Source organism: Diaphorina citri, unplaced genomic scaffold (genome assembly GCF_000475195.1).
Source record: "Diaphorina citri unplaced genomic scaffold, Diaci psyllid genome assembly version 1.1 scaffold1028, whole genome shotgun sequence".
Classification (NCBI taxonomy): domain Eukaryota; kingdom Metazoa; phylum Arthropoda; class Insecta; order Hemiptera; family Psyllidae; genus Diaphorina; species Diaphorina citri.
The window spans coordinates 6,006-30,786 of record NW_007378458.1 but is presented as its reverse complement, the minus strand read 5'-3'; the positions used below and the strand labels follow the sequence as shown (position 1 = coordinate 30,786).

General features: G+C 38.3%; 1 protein-coding gene across 1 annotated transcript in view; it reads left to right on the top strand.

The window, feature by feature from the left end:
- LOC103513803 (serine/threonine-protein kinase N-like) overlaps positions 1-23,895 on the top strand; it is a 62,627-nt gene extending 38,732 nt beyond the window's left edge. Inside the window, exon 4 of the mRNA XM_026826905.1 lies at positions 23,672-23,895. Within this exon, the coding sequence (XP_026682706.1) occupies positions 23,672-23,895 (224 nt within the window). The remainder of the gene's footprint in view (positions 1-23,671) is intronic.
- The last annotated feature ends 886 nt before the right edge of the window (positions 23,896-24,781 follow it).

Here is a 24,781-nt window from a genome sequence, read left to right as displayed (position 1 = left end):
AATTAAGTCATTGATGTCACTCTGTCAAGTCCATTCTTGCTGTTTTTCTCTACACAAAGAGTTCAAAGGTGTTGCTATTTCTCGAGATCCATCGATAAGCACACCATAAATAATGAACATGTTCACATTCTCTGCAAGTTTCCTGACATTACGTATGACATTGAATGTCTTTATTTCTATATTTCTCAGTTGGGAACAATCAGTGGCCGTTTCTTGTCTAGTCGTGACTAACCTTTCCACGCACACAGGAACAATCAAAATATCAAACATAATGAGCTTGGAAATCATTATCTTTGCATATATTACTTGAGTTCTATCAAATATATTACTTGAGTTCTATCAAATATAAGGGAATAGGATGAGTCCGCTATACTCTCTAGCAGTCAGAGTCTACTGAAGAAGTACTTCTGTGGAGACCCGTGGGCTCAATGAGATTCTAAAGTTGGTGTTGGAGGATTTTCTGCAAGAAGGCCTTACCGCTGGTTAGGCCCTTTTTGGGTAAAATGGCTTATCTAAAGTTGTGTCCTGTGTCCACACATAGTCGACGCCGTCGATCGACGATGTGAATCTAGGTTGTCGAGGCAGTGCACGGTTTCAATCGAAATCGATCGACGGTGTCGACTAAGTGTGGACACAGCTTAATGCAGAATTCTGGGGGATATTGGTATTATTATCAATTGAATATTCCCCTACTGTTTCCCATGCCTTTCATGATTTTTCCATACGACTTGCATGAAACGGTGTTTCTTCATGTAATGTTTCCAAAGACGGTATTTCTCGATGCAACTTGCATAAAATGGTTGCGGAAAACCGGGAAAACCGGGAAAAGTCAGGGAATTTCATGGAGACTGGAAAAGTCAGGACTTGATTTCTCGTGAATCAACTTGTCCATAATCAAGCTGATGTGTCCAAAATGAAATAATTTGACGGATTATAATGTATTGTTTTAAGGGAAAGCGAACTTGTGAATCGCAAAAACCACCTTGTGATGGTGTGACCGCAAATATTTGATATTATCTTGGTCCCGAAGTTCTGATGTTTGGGCGATGATGTTCAATTTGTAAAAGGGAGAGGCGTGAAGAGAATTTCGGAAAATCCGCAAATAATATGAAAATTTCGTGCTCTGTGAAGACTATAAAGAGATCTTGGCAATATCTATTTTAAATGAGAGTGGTATTTTGAATCGGTTCTTTGCTGTTGAATTTCATCCGGTAAAGGTTAATGTTATTATTGTGTGGCTGAAGAGAAAGGAATTTGATTGGCCATCAGTCACGATTGAAGATGGCCATCCTTTAATGTTGATGGCGTAGATGTTCTGCAGTCCTTGTCTGTGAAGACTTCGGCGCGGCAGGATTTGAAACCCAAAAAAGAGATCTTGGCAATATCTATTTTAAATGAGAGTGGTATTTTGAATCGGTTCTTTGCTGTTGAATTTCATCCGGTAAAGGTTAATGAAATGTTATTATTGTGTGGCTGAAGAGAAAGGAATTTGATTGGCCATCAGTCACGATTGAAGATGGCCATCCTTCAATGTTGATGGCGTAGATGTTCTGCAGTCCTTGATGTCTGTGAAGACTTCGGTGCGGCAGGATTTGAAACCCAAGTCTCCTGGTGTGTATTGTGAGCGCTACCCACTCTACTGTCAATTTTATACTTTTTTCCGAATTAGGCGTTTCAACACTCTCAGGAAGGTCATTTGCGCCGGAATTTTATACCTTTAAATATCGCAAAAATGCAAGTGTTCTAGTCATATACTGAATCAGTCATGTACAGCCGATGTTCTTCATTCATTGTTAGTAGTGTTGCTCAATATTGTTCAATCCAATCGCCTGTCCAGGCCGATCATAAAACAAGACCACCAAAAGATGAACAGCAATATTCATTTACACATGACTCTTTGCATTTTTTCCGAATTAGGCGTTTCAACACTCTCAGGAAGGTCATTTGCGCCGGAATTTTATACCTTTAAATATCGCAAAAATGCAAGTGTTCTAGTCATATACTGAATCAGTCATGTACAGCCGATGTTCTTCATTCATTGTTAGTAGTGTTGCTCAATATTGTTCAATCCAATCGTCTGTCCAGGCCGATCATAAAACAAGACCACCAAAAGATGAACAGCAATATCCATTTACACATGACTGTTTACATTATTCGGTTCCACTTTATCACGAGTACACAACGGAATCTTTCATGTTATGTCACAATGACAGTAGGATGTGCGAGAGTATCAATGTTTTTGTTTACCTTTTCGAGGTCAAGTTCACGTGTTGTACTGTTAAACTAATCAATGCAAGATCACACTTAGCACAAGCTTGATGAGGAACCTTCACATTGGGCTGGTTTCCTAATTAGAATTCTAAGGACATCTAAACCTGAGCACATGCTGGCATTGACATTATAATCTAAACAATAACATATTCGGTCATTGTAAACAAACGTTACGTCTATATTTGACCACTCGTTTCCAAATGTAAACAACGAAAGAGGGATTTAGCTAAAAATGACGTGTTTTGTAGATTAAAGTGGGACACCCTTGAACTTCAGATGTGGCCAACCATGATTTCAGTTTTACATGGAATCAAAGCACTGATGCATATCTTACATGCTGATACGCGATATTGGGTGGTTCAAGAGTTTAGAAATGTTTGGAAAATTGGTAATAGGTCCTTGTAGAAACGAAAGAATTTTCTTGCTTTTATTGTTATTAGTTGTGATTCTGTAAGGGAAAAGCTAGGAGTATCTTTTGAAGTCCATCTAAAATTCCAATATCGCTCCGGAAAATTTCGTCAGTCCTCTATGAAGTCTATGAAATTCAATTCATGTTTTATTTGCCTAAATTTTTTACCTAGCTTAAAGTTGACTACATTTCCTTTTGAAAACTTCCTCTTGAGAGTCCTCAATTGACTTATTTTGGGCTTTCTCAGGAATGGTCAGGAATACTACTTAGGTATTACTTTCTAATTTTTTTTTCTTCCCGACTAACAGCTAGATCCAGCAAGGTATCATCAAGTGCTATCGCTATATCAGTCACCTTGTAGATTTCACTTTCCTCCCGTTTGTATATTTATATACGTTTAGCTGCAATGACGGGCAATTATTTGATCGTCGACAATTGTTTGATTCGAAATATTCCAGGGCGTGTTTCGTTTTGGTACGCCCCGCTTTTCATCGAATATCAACAATATTACCATCAATATGTATAATATCAATGTGAATGTATCAGCGTTGACTATTTTATCATCACCAAAAAGCACCAATCCGTGAAACGGCGCTCTGGCCTTGCCCATACTATGTGTAGAAGTGTATTTTGTCCATAAAATATGTGTACATATTTTGAATTCGACAATGAACAAACCATTGAAGGCATCCGATTTGATGACCCAGAACCAAAGTGACCAGAACTTAATGCAATAAAATTCGACTCGCTCCGAAAGAAGGCCAAGTTTCATCAATCTACGGAGCACATTACCAGAGTTCCCATGTGAAAATTACCGCACGTGGTGCGTACTATTATGAGCACATACTTTATCGTACACCGTGCACATTTATGAGTACTTTACCGTACACAGTGGCAGTGGATATTACTAGGATCACATTACCACACATAATGTCACTGATGGTGGATTTCACCAATGACTTAATGAGAGATTTAACTAATGGGAGAATTTTTAATAATCCAAAAGGAATTTTTAGTGATCCAAAAAGGAGGACTTTTTAAATACTCCTGTTTGGATCATTAAAAACTCCTTTTCGGATCATTGAAAATTCTCCCATTAGTGAAATCTCTCATTAAGTCATCCACCATAAGGATTTTTTTTTTTTTTATCAGCAGGCCCGTGCTGTTCGTTATCGTGCGATTCAAGTTAACCTCGACCTTTTTTCCCCCGTTTTTGTTACCAACTTTTGAACCAAATGGTTGGCAGGCACTTCACGACGGCATACCGAGACCTACCCTAATTCGAGATAAACGACTTGCTAATTAGCGCTACGTGCTTGTAATAAACATGCGATGCTATAGGCACACAGCCTCTCTGATAGCTTTGATCTTGAACTAGATTCGGATGAAAGTGTCCTCCAAAGAAGCAGCACCTGTTTGAAGAAAAAACTTCTTAGAGAACTCTGTGGTGCAGTGGGCTCTTAAGGTGCAATTCTACTGAAGCAATGAGCAACAATAACCCACATGTAGCATGTTTCAAAACCATCTCAATCGACGGTCGACATGAGGCAATATGCAGGATGCTTCAAAGAGTTTGTATTGGATTGCGATGAATGCTACTTGCTATGGAGTATGTTGCCTTGAAGCATGCTTCAGTGCAGTGCGACATGAGGCAATATGCAGGATGCTTCAAAGAGTTTGTATTGGATTGCCATGAATGCTACTTGCTATGGAGTATGTTGCCTTGAAGCATGCTTCAGTGCAGTACTGCAGTATGCTACATGTTGCCTCAGTGTCATCACGCCTTACGAATGACTCGTTTTTGATCCTTTGGGCGAAATGGGCTTTAGAAATTCTCCCGAGCACTGCATGTTGATGTATTCATTATTGCAATGAAGTCCATTCTACTGGGCTGGTTAACACCAGTCTCGCTATAGAACTGAAAACAAGTTCACAACATTGTAGAATAAATTAATCATCATTAATATCTTGCTTGATGGCCGTTTTTTTCTGTTTTGAAACAAGAAAATTTGAGGAGAACTGCAATAGTAGGTCAATTCTAACTCGTTTCTATTGAAATGATGTGTACGTATGAATCGGGCACTATTGCAATAAAGCGGTGCAATATTAAACTGTTGAGCTAAAGGGACATGTCCTACTTTCAGTCTGGAGAAAACACTAAAGACGTCCGGGTTTGAGTGGAAATCGTTTTTTGCCTGGTACAACAGGACAAAATTCCTGAGAAACTGTGCCCCGAAGAGTCTTCTAGCATGCCCAGAGATCAACAAACATTTCAACATGAACCTGTAGTCTTGGGCCTTAGATGTTTTTGAAACAACTCGTGTTTAAAGTTAAGATATTCCAAAACAACCGAGTAGGACGACATGAGGCAATATGCAGGATGCTTCAAAGAGTTTGTATTGGATTGCCATGAATGCTACTTGCTATGGAGTATGTTGCCTTGAAGCGTGCTTCAGTGCAGTACTGCAGTATGCTACATGTTGCCTCAGTGTCATCACGCCTTATGAATGACTCGTTTTTGATCCTTTGGGCGAAATGGGCTTTAGAAATTCTCCCGAGCACTGCATGTTGATGTATTCATTATTGCAATGAAGTCCATTCTACTGGGCTGGTTAACACCAGTCTCGCTAGAACTGAAAACAAGTTCACAACATTGTAGAATAAATTGATCATCATTAATATCTTGCTTGATTGCCGTTTTTTCTGTTTTGAAACAAGAAAATTTGTGGAGAACTGCAATAGTAGGTCAATTTATTCTAACTCGTTTCTATTGAAATGATGTGTACGTATGAATTGGGCACTATTGCAATAAAGCGGTGCAATATTAAACTGTTGAGCTAAAGGGACATGTCCTACTTTCAGTAGTTTCAGTCTGGAGAAAACACTAAGGACGTCCGGGTTTGAGTGGAAATCGTTTTTTGCCTGGTACAACAGGACAAAATTCCTGAGAAACTGTGCCCCGAACAGTCTTCTAGCATGCCCAGAGATCAACAAACATTTCAACATGAACCTGTAGTCTTGGGCCTTAGATGTTTTTGAAACAACTCGTGTTCAAAGTTAAGATATTCCAAAACAACCGAGTAGGAAAATAATTTAGCATTAATACTCGTGCTCATGTCTCCAACAGGTACAAGGTACCAGCTAATGAAATTCCACAACCAAAAAAGTGGTCAAAATAATGTCTTGACCAAAATAAATTTCAATATACCCTCCCACAAGTTTGTTCAAGGTTTTTCTGCGAGCAGTTACCTTCACACTTGTTGTGTGTTTCTGCTTTGTGCTTGAAGCTTTGGCGCCCATGGGCAGGTTTGGCTCGGAAATACCTCGTACATCTCTCTCCTGGAGTTGATTTTGTGTTATGTAATTCTCTCCCTTTGCGAACAACTTGATTAGCGTACAATTTAAATGACTTGGACACTGACTATGATACTCGAACTTCATGGCACTCTAGTTTTCTGACGGGATCCAAAATGAGACTTTTCGTCACATTTGTGATTAAAATTGACACTTTTTAAGCACCTTATTTTTACCGTGAGCTAGGACTGGCGAATCGCATAAGTTTGTTCACACTTTCCTCTTTAGGCTTTGGGGATTCACAATTCATCCTGTAAGAATGATAAATTGATAACAGTCAGGTTAACGATGCTAACTACCTTCACACTTTGTTGTGTGTTTCTGCTTTGTGCTTGAAGCTTTGGCGCCCATGGGCAGGTTTGGCTCGGAAATACCTCGTACATCTCCCCTGGAGTTGATTTTGTGTTATGTAATTCTCTCCCTTTGCGAACAACTTGATTAGCGTATAATTTAAATGACTTGGACGCTGAGTACGATGAGATACTCGAATTTCATGGCAGTCTAGTTTTCTGAGATTCAAAATGAGACTTTTTGCCACATTTTAGATTCAAATTGACACTTTTCTTTTCAATAACCTTATTATTATTTTTTTATTATTATTTTTTTACCGTGATATAGGACTGGTGAATCGCATTAGTTTGTTATTCACACTTTTCTAGTTTCCTCTGTTGAGAGTTCACCCTGTAAGAATGATAACAGTCAGGCTAACGATGGTAACTTATAAGGAAAATAAACCGAGAAATCAACCATTCTGAATTTTGGACAAATTCAAGATCTCAATCACCCAGGCTCAATTAAAGTTTTCTGTATGTTGTTTTATGATCAAAATAACGGTAGAATGTAGTTGCGTGGTCCATAGAGGTCCAGAGTCTACTGAAGAAGTACTTCTGTGGAGACCCGTGGGCTCAATGAGATTCTAAAGTTGGTGTTGGAGGATTTTCTGCAAGAAGGCTTTACCCCTGCTTAGGCCCTTTTTGGGTAAAATGGCTTATCTAAAGTTGTGTCCATACGTCGACGCCGTCGATCGACGGTTTGAAGAGGTAAATCTATGTTGTCGAGACAGTGTACGGTTTCTATGTGTGGACACAGCTTAATGCAGAATTCTGCGGATGTCACCATTATCCATCAAGATAAACTACTTTCCTGGTCTGCTTTTTTTTTACTAATTAACTTGTTTCACATTCTTCCCTAGCTTTCTCTGGATCATGTGAAATGCCTATCTAGATAGTTAGTCGATGTCACTAGATAGTTTGCATACACGAAAAACTTTCCGTTAACGCGTAGGTCGCCTGTCACAGTTACAAATGCATCTAAATCTAAATTCTACATATTTTTCTAACTTAACTTCTACATATGTATTTTGATTCATAGCCGGTCTAATTTCTGATTTATTGCACTTCGAAATGTAACTAATACTCTTGTTTTGTTTCAACTGCAACTCTTCATTCAGTGTCATGTGACAACTATCATGAACAAACCATTGAAGGCATCCGATTTGATGACCCAGAACCAAAGTGACCAGAACTTAATGCAATAAAATTCGACTCGCTCCGAAATAAGGCCAAGTTTCATCAATCTACGGAGCACATTACCAGAGTTCCCATGTGAAAATTACCGTTTTAGTTTTGCTATTGATCTAACACAAAATCTGGCCTGAACTTGTTTTAGTTGGTTTCAATGTTGTTGTTGCTAAACTTTAGTTTTTCCATTGATCTAAGTAATACAAAATCCAGCTTGAACTTAGTTTTGTTGGTTTCGGTCGAAACGACTTACTTAGACCAGAAGCGGGCGTTTCTTTTAAACACCCTGTATTCTATGAGGAAAAGAAGATGTATCTCAACATTTGGAACATCCTGTATATCGAGCGTAGTTTTTCTAGTGATCTAAGTAATACAAAATCCAGCTTGAACTTAGTTTTGTTGGTTTCGATCGAAACGACTTACTTAGACCAGAAGCGAGCGTTTCTTTTGAACACCCTGTATTCTATGAGGAAAAGAAGATGTATCTCAACATTTGGAACATCCTGTATATCGAGCATGCATATATTAATAGATCTATGCACAGGTTTATTTTTACCGCTCTTCAAACTATTTTAATTAGTAATGCCCTCTTAAGTTCTTCAGGATTCTTCGCTGAATCGCTAAACGTTCGTAAGTTTCGTTAATATGTCTCTCTGATATCTGTTGATAATTCTTCAGTAATGTTCAGTAAATATCTGTTCAATGGACCTTCGATTTCCATGATTCTAACACCTCATCCCTAAAAAACTCCTTTGGAAATCAAGGAATGTTCATCGCATACTTAGGCCATATGATGCACCATTGGCTAATCCACGGTGTATCATTTTTGTTTCTTTGGAGACAATTTTGTATATTACATCAAACCCGCTTCATATTTGCCTTAAATGTCTTTATGACACGACCAGGTTCTTTGATTCAAATATAATCTCTTTCACACATTGCCTTGATGCTTAGTTTGTAAATAAATAAATTAAAAGACACGGTGTATCATTTTTGTTTCTTTGGAGACAATTTTGTATATTACATCAAACCCGCTTCATATTTGCCTTAAATGTCTTTATGACACAACCAGGTTCTTTGGTTCAAATATAATCTCTTTCACTCATTGCCTTGATGCTTAGTTTGTAAATAAATAAATACTAAAAAAAAAAAAAAAAAAAATGGACATTTTAGTCTATTTTGGACAGAGTAAAATTGTTTACACTTGATTTGAGCGTATCTTGTTTACGAACTCGTAGTACATGGGGACGTGTAGAATTCACTCAGTTCCCTCTCATCTTGTGGCATCTCTTCTAACAACTCCCAGCAATGTGTGCGACGGCTCTGAAAGGAAGACCGCAGAAAATGTAAGTCCAATTATCGGTGTAGAATTGGCCTGCAATGTCGTAATTTCCTCGCGTAGTCATTCTTCTTCCTTGAGGCCACTGAAGCTACTGAGTTACTCGCCTGAGGAATGTCCATGCTTATATCTTTGTTTGCGAGTTTAGAATGTAGTCTTTGCTTGTGGTTCTAGTCGGTCGGTGTAGAATTGGCCTGCAATGTCGTAATTTCCTCGCGTAGTCATTCTTCTTCCTTGAGGCCACTGAAGCTACTGTGTTACTCGCCCGAGGAATGTCCATGCTTTTATCTTTGTTTGCGAGTTTAGAATATGCTTATATCTCTGTTTGCGAGTTTAGAATGTAGTCTTTGCTTGTGTTTCTAGTTGTAGGACATTCCAGGCATACCGATATATCGTCTTCTGATGACCACACTATTGGGAGTTGAGAGAGGTTGATTGCTGAAATATGTTTTCGGGGGTGACGAAAGGAATGTTGGTTGAAATGGAAGATTATCCCTCCCAGAAGGTTCTGTAGTCTTGGGGAGGTTCTATATTTTTCCGGAGGAGGGGGAGGGGGGAATGTTTTTCTTTGTCTCAATAAGTAATAGCCTTGCATTTTATGCTAATTGGGATCAAACTCGAAGTACATCATAGGTACCTCTAATTAATGGTGATTTGACCTTTTCTATATTTTTGGAGAACTTGGTCCATACACTTTGTTTTAGGCAGAAACTTTTTTTTCTCACCCTATTTGCAACTGAATATTTGAGGTACTTCCAAATACTTTCTTGCGTTTACCTCCAAATATGTTGCTTGTTTTTGGCTGTGTATTTTTTTGCCATTGAATTCCAATCACCAAATACATACGTCTGATGCAATAGGTCGGATATGTGAATTGAAAGTAATTGCTGTTTTATATGGCGAGTTTCATAACGAAAATTACGAACTCGGTAGCGAGCGGGCCTTGGATTGGCTGTGTATTTTTTTGCCATTGAATTCCAATCACCAAATACATACGTCTGATGCAATAGGTCGGATATGTGAATTGAAAGTAATTGATGTTTTATATGGCGAGTTTCAAAACGAAAATTACGAACTCGGTAGCGAGCGGGCCTTGGAATTTTTTTCGTAGTGAATTCTTTACAAAGTTACAAAGGAAACCAATCGAACTATTCGATGATTCTCCTTTCCGATTTCATAATCGAGTTATCAATGAACTGTTTGTTTCTTCACTTATCATTCTACTGTTTGATTTTGTCGGATATGTGAATTGAAAGTAATTGCTGTTTTATATGGCGAGTTTCATAACGAAAATTACGAACTCGGTAGCGAGCGGGCCTTGGAATTTTTTTCGTAGTGAATTCTTTACAAAGTTATAAAGGAAACCAATCGAACCAGTCGATGATTCTCCATTCCGATTTCATAATCGAGTTATCAATGAACTGTTTGTTTCTTCACGTATCATTCTACTGTTTGATTTCGATGTTCAAACAAATGTACATAGTTATTGATTGCAATATTGCAAATCGATTTGTTATTGAACTCTTTGTACAGGTGCCTCTACTTCAGCAACTGCTAGTTTTTATTGAATAGGTAACTACTCATTTAATTCAACTTTTTTACTCTTTGTACAGGTGCCTCTACTTCAGCAACTGCTAGTTTTTATTGAATAGGTAACTACTCATTTAATTCAACTTTTTTACTTTTTTTTTACCTGAACGTCTTAAGGTGTGTCCAAACATGGTCGAACGGCCGTCGATCATCGAGATAAAATCTATGTTGTCGAGGCAGTGTGGACGGTTCACTCGACAGTGTCCAAACATGGTCGAACGGCCGTCGATCATCGAGATAAAATCTATGTTGTCGAGGCAGTGTGGACGGTTCACTCGACATCGACCGGTCGACTCGGTAGCGTAGACCCACAGGTGGGCCAATAAATGGTACGTTTTTTAGGTGGGCGAATAAATGGTACACTTACCGTACCAAACGAAACACGCCCTGGAATATTTCGAATCAAACAATTGTCGACGATCAAATAATTGCCCGTCATTGCAGCTAAACGTATACACACGGGAGGAAAGTGAAATCTACAAGGTGACTGATATAGCGATAGCACTTGATGATACCTTGCTGGATCTAGCTGTTGGTCGGGAAGAAAAATCAAGTAGCAGAAAAAAAAACAAGTAGTATTCCTGACCATTCCTGAGAAAGTCCAAAATAAGTCAATTGAGGACTCTCAAGAGGAAGTTTTCAAAAGGAAATGTAGTCAACTTTAAGCTATAGGTAAAAATTTTAGGCAAATAAAACATGAATTGAATTTCATAGACATGAAGGACTGACGAAATTTTCCGGAGCGATATTGGAATTTTAGATGGACTTCAAAAGATACTCTTAGCTTTTCCCTTACAGAATCACAACTAATAACAATAAAAGCAAGAAGATTCTTTCGTTTCTACAAGGACCTATTACCAATTTTCCATTTTACAAAATTGACCAATCAAATGCCTTGAGACTATGCTTAGCACGAACTTAAGAGCCAGCATTTTGTTCATAAATATGGGTGTAAGTCAATACGTCTGAAACTTTAATAAGGGCATCAGGATATTAGTCAGCAGGTAACACACTGTAAAATGATTGAGAAATCTGCCTTTCTGACCTGTTGAGGGTTTGCTATAAATAGGTTAACGTAAAACAATAATCATAATTAATTATTTGCGGTGAAGCTGAGAGTCTGAGATTCGTAGAAGCTTTACCCATCCTTTAGGGCTGCTTGCTCTTACACCAAAGCCTCTCAGTGAGTGCTTTGATTCCATGTAAAACTGAAATAATGATTCCCCATACCATATTGTTAGGCAGAGAGGAAAAAATGAAAACGTCCAACTTTACGTCACAGCAAGTGACACAGGATGATTATACCACAATAATAGCAAGAGTCAGCATGTAAGATATGCATCAGTGCTTTGATTCCATGTAAAACTGAAATAATGATTCCCCATACCATATTGTTAGGCAGAGAGGAAATAATGAAAACGTCCAACTTTACGTCACAGCAAGTGACACAGGATGATTATACCACAATAATGGCAAGAAAGAAAACCTGGAAACCCAACTAATTGAAGAGTTCTACAGCTTTGCCCACATATAAAAATGGTTCAATTAAATCTGACGAAATTGAAATGTGTTCCAGATTGTTAGACATTTTTTCAAAGAAAGGGAAATTTGACGGAAGAGATCAAGACAGACACAAGAGAGTAATAAGAGCAAATAGCATGGCGCTTACGCTTAGTAGCAAATAACATGGTGCTTGATAATGAAAGCAAATATTCTGTCCCCCAGATGAAATTGGGATAACGGCTAAGTGAAAGAAAAAGAAGCGTGACACTGATGTCCACATCCTAGTAAATCTACTCTCAGACTTTTGTCTTGCTACTTCCAAACCTAATAGGAAAGACACACTCATTTCAACAATTTCACTTTCGACAGTTAAAAGTATACGACTTTGTTTCGTTGTGTGTAGAACACGAAGTAGAAGTCATGAGAATATTTGAAGAAAGTAACAGCAAAGTCCCAAAAACCATTAGAGCCAAACAAAAAGCAACTATTCAATTAAATCCAATAGGTTCCCTCAACGTAAAGCACGGAGAAAAGGTCACTTTCGTGATAATTACAGTCATTAGGGCCCCATTTTTTATGACCCTCATCAATTCATAAACAGTAAACCCCTCTTAAATGATACTTAGATACTTGTCTTGGAGTTTTAAACCGTTCAAGCCCAGGTGTCGAAAGGTTAGTCACGACTAGACAAGAAACGGCCACTGATTGTTCCCAACTGAGAAATATAGAAATAAAGACATTCATACTTTGTTTGTTGGAAAAATTTTTGAAGTTGTGGGGGGAATTTTTTTTTTTTTTTTTTTTTTTTTTTTTTGCAATCCATGATTAACACTTTCTCAGTCTGCCTGTATGTAGAAATAGGTTCTTTAGTCTCTTCTTCGACTGTTCTGTCTCCCATTTCTCCAAGCTTTCCCTCGCTTTTCTCCCATTTTCTCCTTCGCCTGAAATTGTGCTTGTAAAGAGGCTCTCAGACATCACATACACAAAAAGCCAACTCAGAGGCTTTGGTGTAAGAGCAAGCAGCCCTAAAGGATGGGTAAAGCTACTACGAATTTCAGACTCTCAGCTTCACCGCAAATAATTAATTATTTATGATTTTTTTCCCCTTAAACTGTGGAGAGCAACCCCTCAACAGGTCAGGAGGGCAGATTTCTCAATTATTTTACAGTGTGTTACCTGCTGACTAATATCCTGATGACCTTGTTAAAGTTTCAGACGTTTTGAATTAGAAACGACTGCTCCTGTCAGTCATTCTTCCCATCTATTTCCTTGTTCTCTTTTCTCTCTGCCTTTTATTTCTCTCCTCCGCTCCCGGAGTTTGAATTAAGATTAGGGGTTTAACGTGTCAAGGTTTTTCCTGACAGCTGCAAACGTGTTAATTACACTCTCTCGAGTCGTGACCTGTGGATTCACGAAGAAATACACCTTCAGCGACATTTCGTACAAAATTTTGACGTATGTCTAATCCCGTGTACAATAGATTCACCCTTGAAAGAAACAATTTTCTCCTGACACACAAATCAATCGCGTTATTCTCTGTGCACGATTCGGTGAGAAAATTATGCAAAAAAATATATTGCTGTTACCGCAAATAATTAATTATTTATGATTTTTTTCCCCTTAAACTGTGGAGAGCAACCCCTCAACAGGTCAGGAGGGCAGATTTCTCAATCATTTTACAGTGTGTTACCTGCTGACTAATATCCTGATGCCCTTATTAAAGTTTCAGACGTATTGACTTAGAAACGACTGCTCCTGTCAGTCATTCTTCCCTGTTCTCTCCATTTCCTTGTTCTCTTAATCTCTTTTCTCTCTGCCTTTTATTTCTCTCTCCTCCGCTCCCTGAGTTTGAATTAAGATTAGGGGTTTAACGTGTCAAGGTTTTTCCTGACAGCTGCAAACGTGTTAATTAGACTCTCTCGAGTCGTGACCTGTGGATTCACGAAGAAATACACCTTCAGCGACATTTCGTACAAAATTTTGACGTGTGTCTAATCCCGTGTGCAATAGATTCACCCTTGAAAGAAACAATTTTCTCCTGACACACAAATCAATCGCGTTATTATCTGTGCACGATTCGGTGAGAGAATTGTGCAAAAAAAAAATATATTGCTGTTCAGCGTTCCATCGTTGGGGAATTCTTGCAAATTACCTCAGACTGTCCCTGGAGGGGCAGGACAGAACTGAATGTTTCAGGGGTATATTATGCCATGGTTTCATAGTCATACTTATCATAGTTTTTGCTTCTGGTGTGGCGGGAAGGATTGGGTTTTGTGAAACAAGTTCGCGCCCTTCAGTAATTTTGCATTACCTTATTTCCCCATTTTAATTTTTGTCACATTCATCACTAAACAATGGTATTCACAAGTGAATCATCAAGTCCAATTTAATTAATGCATTAAACACACATGGAATAACAGCAGTTTGTAGAGGAAGTACAGGAACTTATGAAGATTGGAGATAACTTTCAACAATTTCAACTCATGTTTGGAGTTTCGGGCCCTTGTAATGTTGGGCAACTTGTACCATTCGTTTCCAAATGTAAACAACGAAGGAGGGATTTAGCTAAAAATGACGTGTTTTGTAGATTAAAGGGGGACACCCTTGAACTTCAGATGTGGCCAACCATAGACGTGGGAGTGCGATGTTTACAGTGTTGCCAACGTGAAGAATATTTAGATCTTGCAGATTGGAAACTTGAGGTATTTCTGAGAGGTTTCTCACGCTGTCTCCTTTGGAAGATGTTTCCTTGGATACAGCCAACTAATATTACGAAAACACATAAGGAACGTCAAAACACGCACACAGGAACAATCAAAATATCAAACATAATGAGCTTGGAAATCATTATCTTTGCATATATTACTTGAGTTCTATCAAATATAGGGGAATAGGATGAGTCCGCTATACTCTCTAGCAGTCGTTTGAAATCCCGTTTGCCTAGTGCACGAGTTGGTATAACTTCTGCCTAGACCATTCCATAAACTCCATACCATAACTTCAATAATGCAATGAATCCCCTGTCCTGATCTGTCTAGAACTCACCCGAAAGTTTTTGGACACTTCTTTTACTTCAAAGATAAAAGTCGGGTTTCAACAGCAAAGAAAGGGCAACTCTGAGTATAAAATTTGTTCAGAGGCAAGCATACAAAACATTGCTGAACTTCATACATACGAGAAGAGATGATCTTAAATCCATGAATAACAGCTGTTCGGACCGACATTGCACAGGCTAGAAAACAAAATCAGACCATTCCTACAAGCGAAATCCAACATTAATCTCTCAGACAGATAACAGAGACTTGACGACGCGATCTGCAATGGAAACGTATGCCAGTGAAAGTAAAAGAAGAGAGCTGAACTTCATACATACGAGAAGAGATGATCTTAAATCCATGAATAACAGCTATTCGGACCGACACTGCACAGGCTAGAAAACAAAATTAGACCATTCCTACAAGCGGAATCCAACAGTAATCTCTCAGACAGATAACAGAGACTTGACGACGCGATCTGCAATGGAAACGTATGCCAGTGAAAGTAAAAGAAGCCTTCAGTTGCAGGTCCCATTTCATCTTTGGGGATTTTTCTCACGATATTGTAAAAGTTCAGAATTTTGTAGTTATTGTTAAATCTTCTACGACAATATCGAATTACCGGATTTCATACGTGATTACGACATCTCTACAAATGAGAATCAAACTTATCAAACCCATATACATAGTCATGTCAGAAAGAACTGCGTATTCTGGAATTTGTTCTGGATATTTGAAAACGATCAGGAGGGAGGCTCTTTTGTTTTAGTTTCCCTTTGTTAACTTTGTGAATTGCGGGTTTCTTAATAATTTTACAAGACAGGAAATGATGGCAGTTCGAATCACGCTCATTTATGAGATTGAGAAAACTGTTGAATTCGTTTGTTTCTTCATTCTTTTGTGGTGCTTCTTAAAATGATTACAGGGTGTTCTCAAAGGCAGGATAGAATGGCTTCATTACAGTATTGTTCCAGAAGTTCTTTTCTACCTTCTAATCTCAGCAGTACTACTAAAAACAGCCCTTTTTTTTGCAGTTCCATAACCGGGCATCGAAAGTATAAGCAGTTATAGTCAATTCTCATACAGTCTCTCTCTGTTCGTACGGTTTCGATTAATAGACGTACGAGTATACTAGTCATCCAGTGTTTCTGTATGGCAGTAGGATTCGCCAAGTATTTTGTTACGTACTAAACTTCGGACCAAACTCACTGAACACTAACACAGTCCAAGTTAACATCAGCTAACCCCTTGACCTCTCGTGAGTGCGATATTTCTCTACGTCCATTATAAAATCTTTTATGAACACTAACACAGTCCAAGTTAACATCAGCTAACCTCTTGACCTCTCGTGAGTGCGATATTTCTCTACGTCCATTATAAAATCTTTCATCTTACAACTCAACTATGCCCACCGTATATCTTACAGCTTTATGCCTACCATATGGCCGTACTCCGTAGTGTAGTAGTGGCTCACAGCTCGTACATCGGGACCCCGTCACCCGTACGGTTCACAATTTACATGCTTGTAGCTCTCACTTTCATTTTTGTTGTACGTTCATCGAAAAATGACGATAATAAAATGAAAGAAGTAGAAGAAGAACAAGGAGGAGGAAAAAAATTGCATACTGGGTAAAAGCTAGGTCTAATCTTGCTCAGGTAGTTGTTGATCGTATTAAGTGCCAAACTAGGCTGTTCGGCTGTTCTGACGTGCCAAACTAGGCGCCTTTTATACCATCGTTTTGCTTAAAAATATCCTCCACTCTCGTCCTTAAGATGATTTTGATAATACATCTTTGAAGTCTAAAATCTTTGTCTACATTGTCTACACTCCTATAATTCATTATTTTTTAATGCCTACAATCCTACAATATCCTACATGGCTGACTGTTTCGGCTCGTTTTCTCGTAATACATTCAATAATTGACTGTTGGATTCGTTCAAGATCTAACCTGGTATACAAACTTCCAAAGTTATAAATTAATGGTTCCCCGAGCTTTGTGCGTTCGTATAATGTCTTTTCAAACAAAGAATTGAAGATATTAGAGGTTTGCGCTCTGTTGTTATTTATGCATTTTGAATTCTAAATATAGCGTGCATTAATAATCTTCTATTGAAATCTCGAAAAAAGTAGGATCGCCAGTATCTGTGGCCACACATTGTTCGGCGTAGTGGGGTAATTAAGATCACTTTGTGTTCGGACCATAATCGGTGCGATTTCTATTTAATTGATTCTAATGTCGAGCTGTGCTTTTAAGGCAGAGATATCATTTGGCACTTTCAATCCGACCTGGAGAAAATTGGTGATTCTAGATTCTACTCAAATGAAACAAGATTATGTAATTGATATGGGTTATTAGATCGTTTACATTAATATACAGATTATTTTCACTTGACGTGTGGTCATAATTCGATGGTTAAAAACCAGAATGCACAACCGTTTTAGTGTAATGGAACTTCTGGTCTTCAGCTAAATCTGTAGGAGCGGGTAATGTATTATTTAGGGATGGTAGAAATTAAAAAATGCCTCTGCTATTGTTTTCTTTCACCGATGTCTCCATTTAATGAAGTGCCAAATCAAATAACGGTCACCAGAACTTAAAGTTTAACAAAGATTAAACCACTATAACTTTCCATCTTCCAATGATATGAGTATGTTGAAATGTTGCAGTATCATTCCATAATATTCCAATATGTAGTCGGAGTTGTAATAATGTGTGTTAACGGCACTCTAATAGCCAAATATGGCGCTATTAATTCTTCTTCGAGATGGCCATAGATAAATGCAGCATTATTGACGATACTATTGATGGTTTTAATGACAGGCGTTTAGATATGCAGCAGGTATTGATTTATGACCGACGGATTCATAATTTGTTTCACTTTGAACTCGAGCGGTATAGTGTGTTGCACAAATCATGGTGTGCTGGACAAATTTTTGGTTTGTCTAGTGGTAGAGATTCGTAGAAGCTTAACCTGTCCTTTAGGGCTGTTTTCCCCTACACCTGAGCCTCGGAGTGGACTTTTTGAGTACAAAAGAAATCGTCTAGTAGTAACGCTCTTGCTTGCCATTCCTGATCAAGACATGGACTCTTGTGCTGATCAAGACATGGAATATTGTGCCCCATTGCCCTAACTTCCTGAGACTCCTGAGCTGTTTTAGCCTTTCTCCTGTCTGCGCCCTTATTATTTTACTTACCATAACGGTCTTTATATGACATCTTCTGGTTCTAGAATTCTCTACATTTTGTTCTTATGTGTTTCTAGAATTCTCTACATTTTGTTCTTATGTGTTTGTATTATTCGTCATCTCTTGTCTCCACACTTATGAAATATCCACTTGTAACCTTCATGTCTCACTTACTATCATATATCGGGTCATTGTGCAATCTTCTCGTTTTCTCACATAGTGAACTCCGATGAGCTTTAAGTCCATTCATCATAATGTTGAATTCATCATAGTCTCTGTTGAAGTCTTTCAACCATGATGGTTTTATCAATTGAATATTCCCCTACTGTTTCCCATGCCTTTCATGATTTTTCCATACGACTTGCATGAAACGGTGTTTCTTCATGTAATGTTTACAAAGACCGTATTTCTCGATGCAACTTGCATGTGTGTTTGTACTATTCGTCATCTCTTGTCTCCACACTTATGAAATATCCACTTGTAACCTTCAAGTCTCACTTACTATCGTATCGGGTCATTGTGCAATCTTCTCGTTTTCTCACATAGTGAACTCCGATGAGCTTTAATCATAATGTTGAATTCATCATAGTCTCCAATGTTGAAGTCTTTCAACCATGTTAGTTTTATCAATTGAATATTCCCCTACTGTTTCCCATGCCTTTCATGATTTTTCCATACGACTTGCATGAAACGGTGTTTCTTCATGTAATGTTTACAAAGACGGTATTTCTCAATGCAACTTGCATGAAATGGTTGCAAAATCAAGACTTGATTTCTCGTGAATCAACTTGTCCATAATCAAGCTGATGTGTCCAAAATGAAATAATTTGACGGATTATAATGTATTGTTTTAAGGGAAAGCGAACTTGTGAATCGCAAAAACCACCTTGTGATGGTGTGACCGCAAATATTTCAAAATCAAAATTTCTCGTGAATCAACTTGTCCATAATCAAGCTGATGTGTCCAAAATGAAATAATTTGACGGATTATAACGTATTGTTCCAAGGGAAAGCGGACTTGCGAACCGCAAAAACCACCTTGTGATGGTGTGACCGCAAATATTCAATATCATTCTCGTTTTTTTCCATCTTCCTTTCTATTTCAGTATTTCTATTATTATTTTTTGTAATAATCGAGTAACTGACGGTCAAATTGGCACTGTGAATTATGATGGTTGATAGTATTCAAATTCTTTAACCTGCTATTCTGGACTCTTTTGGTCAGGTTTAGTTTGTCGAGACGAGGCCGATTTTCAGTCACCATTTGCTGAAGCCACTGGACATTCGTAGAAATACTACCTGCTAATTAAGTCATTGATGTCACTCTGTCAAGTCCATTCTTGGTGTTTTTCTCTACACAATAGAGGTCCAGAGTCTACTGAAGAAGTACTTCTGTGGAGACCCGTGGGCTCAATGAGATTCTAAAGTTGGTGTTGGAGGATTTTCTGAAAGAAGGCCTTACCTCTACTTAGGCCCTTTTTGGGTAAAATGGCTTATCTAAAGTTGTGTCCAGTGTCCACACATAGTCGACGCCGTCGATCGACGGTTTGAAGAGGTGCATCTATGTTGTCAAGGCAGTGTACGGTTTCAGTCGACGTCGATCGACCGACGATGTCGACTAAGTGTGGACACAGCTTAATGCAGAATTCTGGGGGATGTTGGTATTATTAACTATCATTTGCTTGAACAATCTCGTGCTTATATCTCCATTATTCATCAAGATAAAACTTTGTAAAATCTACTCAATGCTCTTTTTCCTCCTGAACACGGGCTGCTTTTCTTTATTAATTAACTTGTTTCACATTCTTCCCTAGCTTTCTCTGGAGCATGTGAAATAACTTTTAAATGTCGATGTCGCTAGACCGCTAGGTAGTTTGCATACTCGAAAAACTTTCCGTTAGCGCTTAGGTCGCCTGCCACATTGACAAATGCATCTAACTTCTACATACATTATTACATTTTTACATATACATACTTCTATATATTTTGATTCATAGCCGGTCTAATTTCTGATTTATTGCACTTCGAAATGTAACTAATACTCCAGTTTTGTCTCAACTGCAACTCTTCATTCAGTGTCATGTGACAACTATGCTAATTCGCACGTCAATCCACTTCTGTATAATTCTGTATGAACTTTCTCTGTCACGTTTTCTCTAGCCGGTTTAACCTGATGTTAGAATTCAAAATAGATTAACATTAGAATTAACCTTTCCTGATGGATAGAAACCGGCTGATCCCCGCTCTAGATGAAAGAGCTAATTTAGATTCAAAGAAATATTAGCCGCACGTCAATCCACTTCTGTATAATTCTGTATGAACTTTCTCTGTCACGTTTTCTCTAGCCGGTTTAACCTGATGTTAGAATTCAAATAGATTAACATTAGAATTAACCTTTCCTGATGGATAGAAACCGGCTGATCCCCGCTCTAGATTAAAGAGCTAATTTGGATTCAAAGAAATATTAGTTGTCCAAGATCAATAACGTTGGTTTTCTGTCCAAAATAAACTAAAACGTGCATTTATCAATTGTTAAGAATGGGACTGAAAATTGAGTTTAGTTTTCCGAATAGACTAAAATTTCCCTTTACTTTTTTTTTATTTGTTAAGAATAGGACTGAAAAGTAGGGTCCTCTACTTTTGTTGAATTGTTTTCGGGTGTCACTTTTCAGTACCATTCTTAACAATTCACCAAAAATAAATGGACATTTTAGTCTATTTTGGACAGAATAAAATTGTTTACACTTGATTTGAGCGTAACTTGTTTACGAACTCGTAGTACATGGGGACTTGTAGAATTCACTCAGTTCCCTCTCATCTTGTGGCATCTCTTCTAACAGCTCCCAACAATGTGTGCGACGACTCTGAAAGGAAGACCGCAGAAAATGTAAATCCAATTATCGGTGTAGAATTGGCCTGCAATGTCGTAATTTCCTCGCGTAGTCATTCTTCTTCCTTGAGGCCACTGAAGCTACTGTGTTACTCGCCTGAGGAATGTCCATGCTTTTATCTTTGTTTGCGAGTTTAGAATGTAGTCTTTGCTTGTGGTTCTAGTCGTAGGACATTCCAGGCATATCGATATATCGTCTCCTGATGATCACACTATTGGGAAGTTGAGAGAGGTTGATTGCTGAAATATGTTTTCGGGGGGTGACGAAAAGAATATTGATCCAAAAGGAAGATTGTCCCTCGCCCGGAAGTTATTTTTATTTTTTTTTATTATTATTATTATTTTTTTTTTGTCCCATTAAATTGAGTATTTATTGTGGAAAAATTTTATCCCATTTGGGTTCAAACTTGGATTACAAAAGGTTTACTTAAGTTCAAAATTTGTTTTTAGGTAGAAACAGTTTTCTCACCCTATTTGCAACTGAATATTTGAGGTACTTCCAAATACTTTCTTGCGTTTACCTCCAAATATGTTGCTTGTTTTTGGCTGTGTATTTTTTTGCCATTGAATTCCAATCACCAAATACATACGTCTGATGCAATAGGTCGGATATGTGAATTGAAAGTAATTGCTGTTTTATATGGCGAGTTTCATAACGAAAATTACGAACTCGGTAGCGAGCGGGCCTTGGAATTTTTTTCGTAGTGAATTCTTTACAAAGTTACAAAGGAAACCAATCGAACTATTCGATGATTCTCCTTTCCGATTTCATAATCGAGTTATCAATGAACTGTTTGTTTCTTCACTTATCATTCTACTGTTTGATTTTGATGTTCAAACAAATGTACATAGTTATTGATTGCAATATTGCAAATCGATTTGTTATTGAACTCTTTGTACAGGTGCCTCTACTTCAGCAACTGCTAGTTTTTATTGAATAGGTAACTACTCATTTAATTCAACTTTTTTACTTTTTTTTTACCTGAACGTCTTAAGGTGTGTCCAAACATGGTCGAACGGCCGTCGATCATCGAGATAGTACAAAGGTATTCTTTAACCATGATCGAATAAACTACGGGCTAAAAAATTCCCGGAGGGACGGGCCCAGCTTGTTCGTAGTGAATTATTTCCAAAGTTAAAGGAAACCAATCGAACCAGTCGATGATTCTCCTTTCCGATTTCATAATCGAGTTATCAATGAACTGTTTGTTTCTTCACGTATCATTCTACTCTTTGATTTTGATGTTCAAACAAATGTACATATAGTTATTGATTGCAATATTGCAAATTGATTTGTTATTGAACTCTTTGTACAGGTGCCTCTACTTCAGCAACTGCTAGTTTTTATTGAATAGGTAACTAACTACTCATTTAATTCAACTTTTTTTTACCTGAACGTCTTAAGGTGTGTCCAAACATGGTCGAACGGCCGTCGATTATCGAGATAAAATCTATGTTGTCGAGGCAGTGTGGAGTGGACGGTTCACTCGACTCACTCGACATCGACCGGTCGACTCGGTCGACTATATGCGGACACACCTTTAGAGGAAGAACAAACCAAACATTGTTATGGCGGGTACCCCAAACCCCACAGACATCACGTACTTGTTTCGTTCGGTGCATAAAGACAAACAATGCACTGTTTGCATATACCATTCCTTCTCATATTCCTATATCCCCATGCCGGATATACTCGGACGTGTACAGTATCACTATTGACTATTGCATGAACTCACTCCAAGATCCCAGAGGATGTCGGAAGTAGCAAGTCCTCATAATAAAAACCTGGTCATCCGTTGAGATTGTTGGCAATTAGCATACTGCTGCCAACTCTTCTCCGACTCGATGCTTGCGCTGCGCAAATCTCATGCATCCTATCCTACCATAGGATTCTTATCCTTCAATTCACGTGAATAAATATACAATTTGCATACATAGGGTACAGTTTTTACTCGGGAATCTATGTGTAATAGTACTACTAGGTTTGCATACATAGGGTACAGCTACAGTTTTAAGTTTTTACTCGGGAATCAATTATTTGTACTACTAGGTTCTGACGTTTCTGCCACAATCTGCCTCGATGGTGTGAGACGCTCGCCTGGTAAACAGGAGAGTGTGGGTTCAATCCCAGTGGAGGTATGGCTAAAATTCCGAGTACAGTTTGATAATTTGACAAATAGTAGTAGCTTACTGTTGTAGTGGCCTACTGCTGTAGTAAAGAGACTCTTTATTGTTCGAGTAGATTGGAACACATCACATGCCTTCAGGCACGCTCCATTTGTTAAGGGTCTAGGTTTACCCTGTCCTTGCCTTTGGGATTCATTTAATTTGAAGACACTATTTACTGATGGAAAATTGTAATTAAAAATATTCGAATGGTATAAATAAGGGAGGACTATTATTAATATTTCTCCTAATAAGATGAAACTAATAGCTAAACGCTTCACTTTCCAACGTGAAGCGTACCTATTAGTTATATTATTTTCATCTTATTTCATACGGAACTTCACAAAAGTATTGAGTCCTCCATCAAGATATTTCTCCTAATCCTAATTTTCTTTTCTCCTCCACAGATCCTGTCATCTCCATGCACACCGCCTCCATCACATCTCAGGATGGGTCCAAATTTGCCAACGACCTCCGACTCGTTTCCCTCGAGAAACAACTCAACATCGAGCAGAAAGTCAAGCAGGGGGCGGAAAACATGATCCAAAGTCTAACGTCGGGCGGGGACTCGTTTCCCTCGAGAAACAACTCAACATCGAGCAGAAAGTCAAGCAGGGGGCGGAAAACATGATCCAAAGTCTAACGTCGGGCGGATCCCGGGACAAAAAGCTTCTGGCCGAGGCGCAGCAAATGTTGGCGGATTCGAAAGCGAAAATCGAGTTCCTGCGGATGAGGATATTGAAAGTGAAGCAGAGTAAAAACCATCACCACCATCACTCGTCCGGAGACCTCAACTCTAACGGGGACCAACATAGTCACAAAGGTAAACTTTTGGAGTCGCAGCACTACAGAGGTAAACTTTTAATCAACATAATCAGTCGATAAGTCAGTTGTTCCGTGTAAAGGAACTGCATAATGTATTCACATAACGTACAATCACCTCTTTGCTTGGGGAGAAATGAGAATGGTCCAGTTTTTTGTAACGTTTTGAGCTGGCGAGTGTACATTCAACGTTTACCTTGTTTCATTTATAGTTCTGTATCCATATTAAGTACCCATTTGGCCAACCACCATCTGTATAGTGTGCTGTGTCCGGTATTTTGTCTTTTGTTGAGAGTACACCAATATAGGTTAATTGGGACTGAAAAATTCGTTTTAAAGGCGTTAAAAGCGCAAATAAAATTATGCAATTTTAGCGCCTTTAAAACGTACAAATGTCTTCGGACAGGACTGTTTCGACAGTAGGACACTATGTATATGATTTCTTTGGATCGAATTTCAAATGCCTCTCCTTCAAAGAGGAAGTCCAAAGAAGGCAATGTCCTTAGTAAACCTGGTGCGGTATTGCCAAGTGACAAAACCTATGTGTTACTATTACTACTCATTAAGAGTACTTTAATTTTACAATATACTGGGTCTACCTTAATCCATGACGAAGTCACTGATTGAAGGGAGACCTTGAAATGAGTTCATGAGGGGATTGAAGGATGGATGTATTTTGTGTAGGATGTCATAGG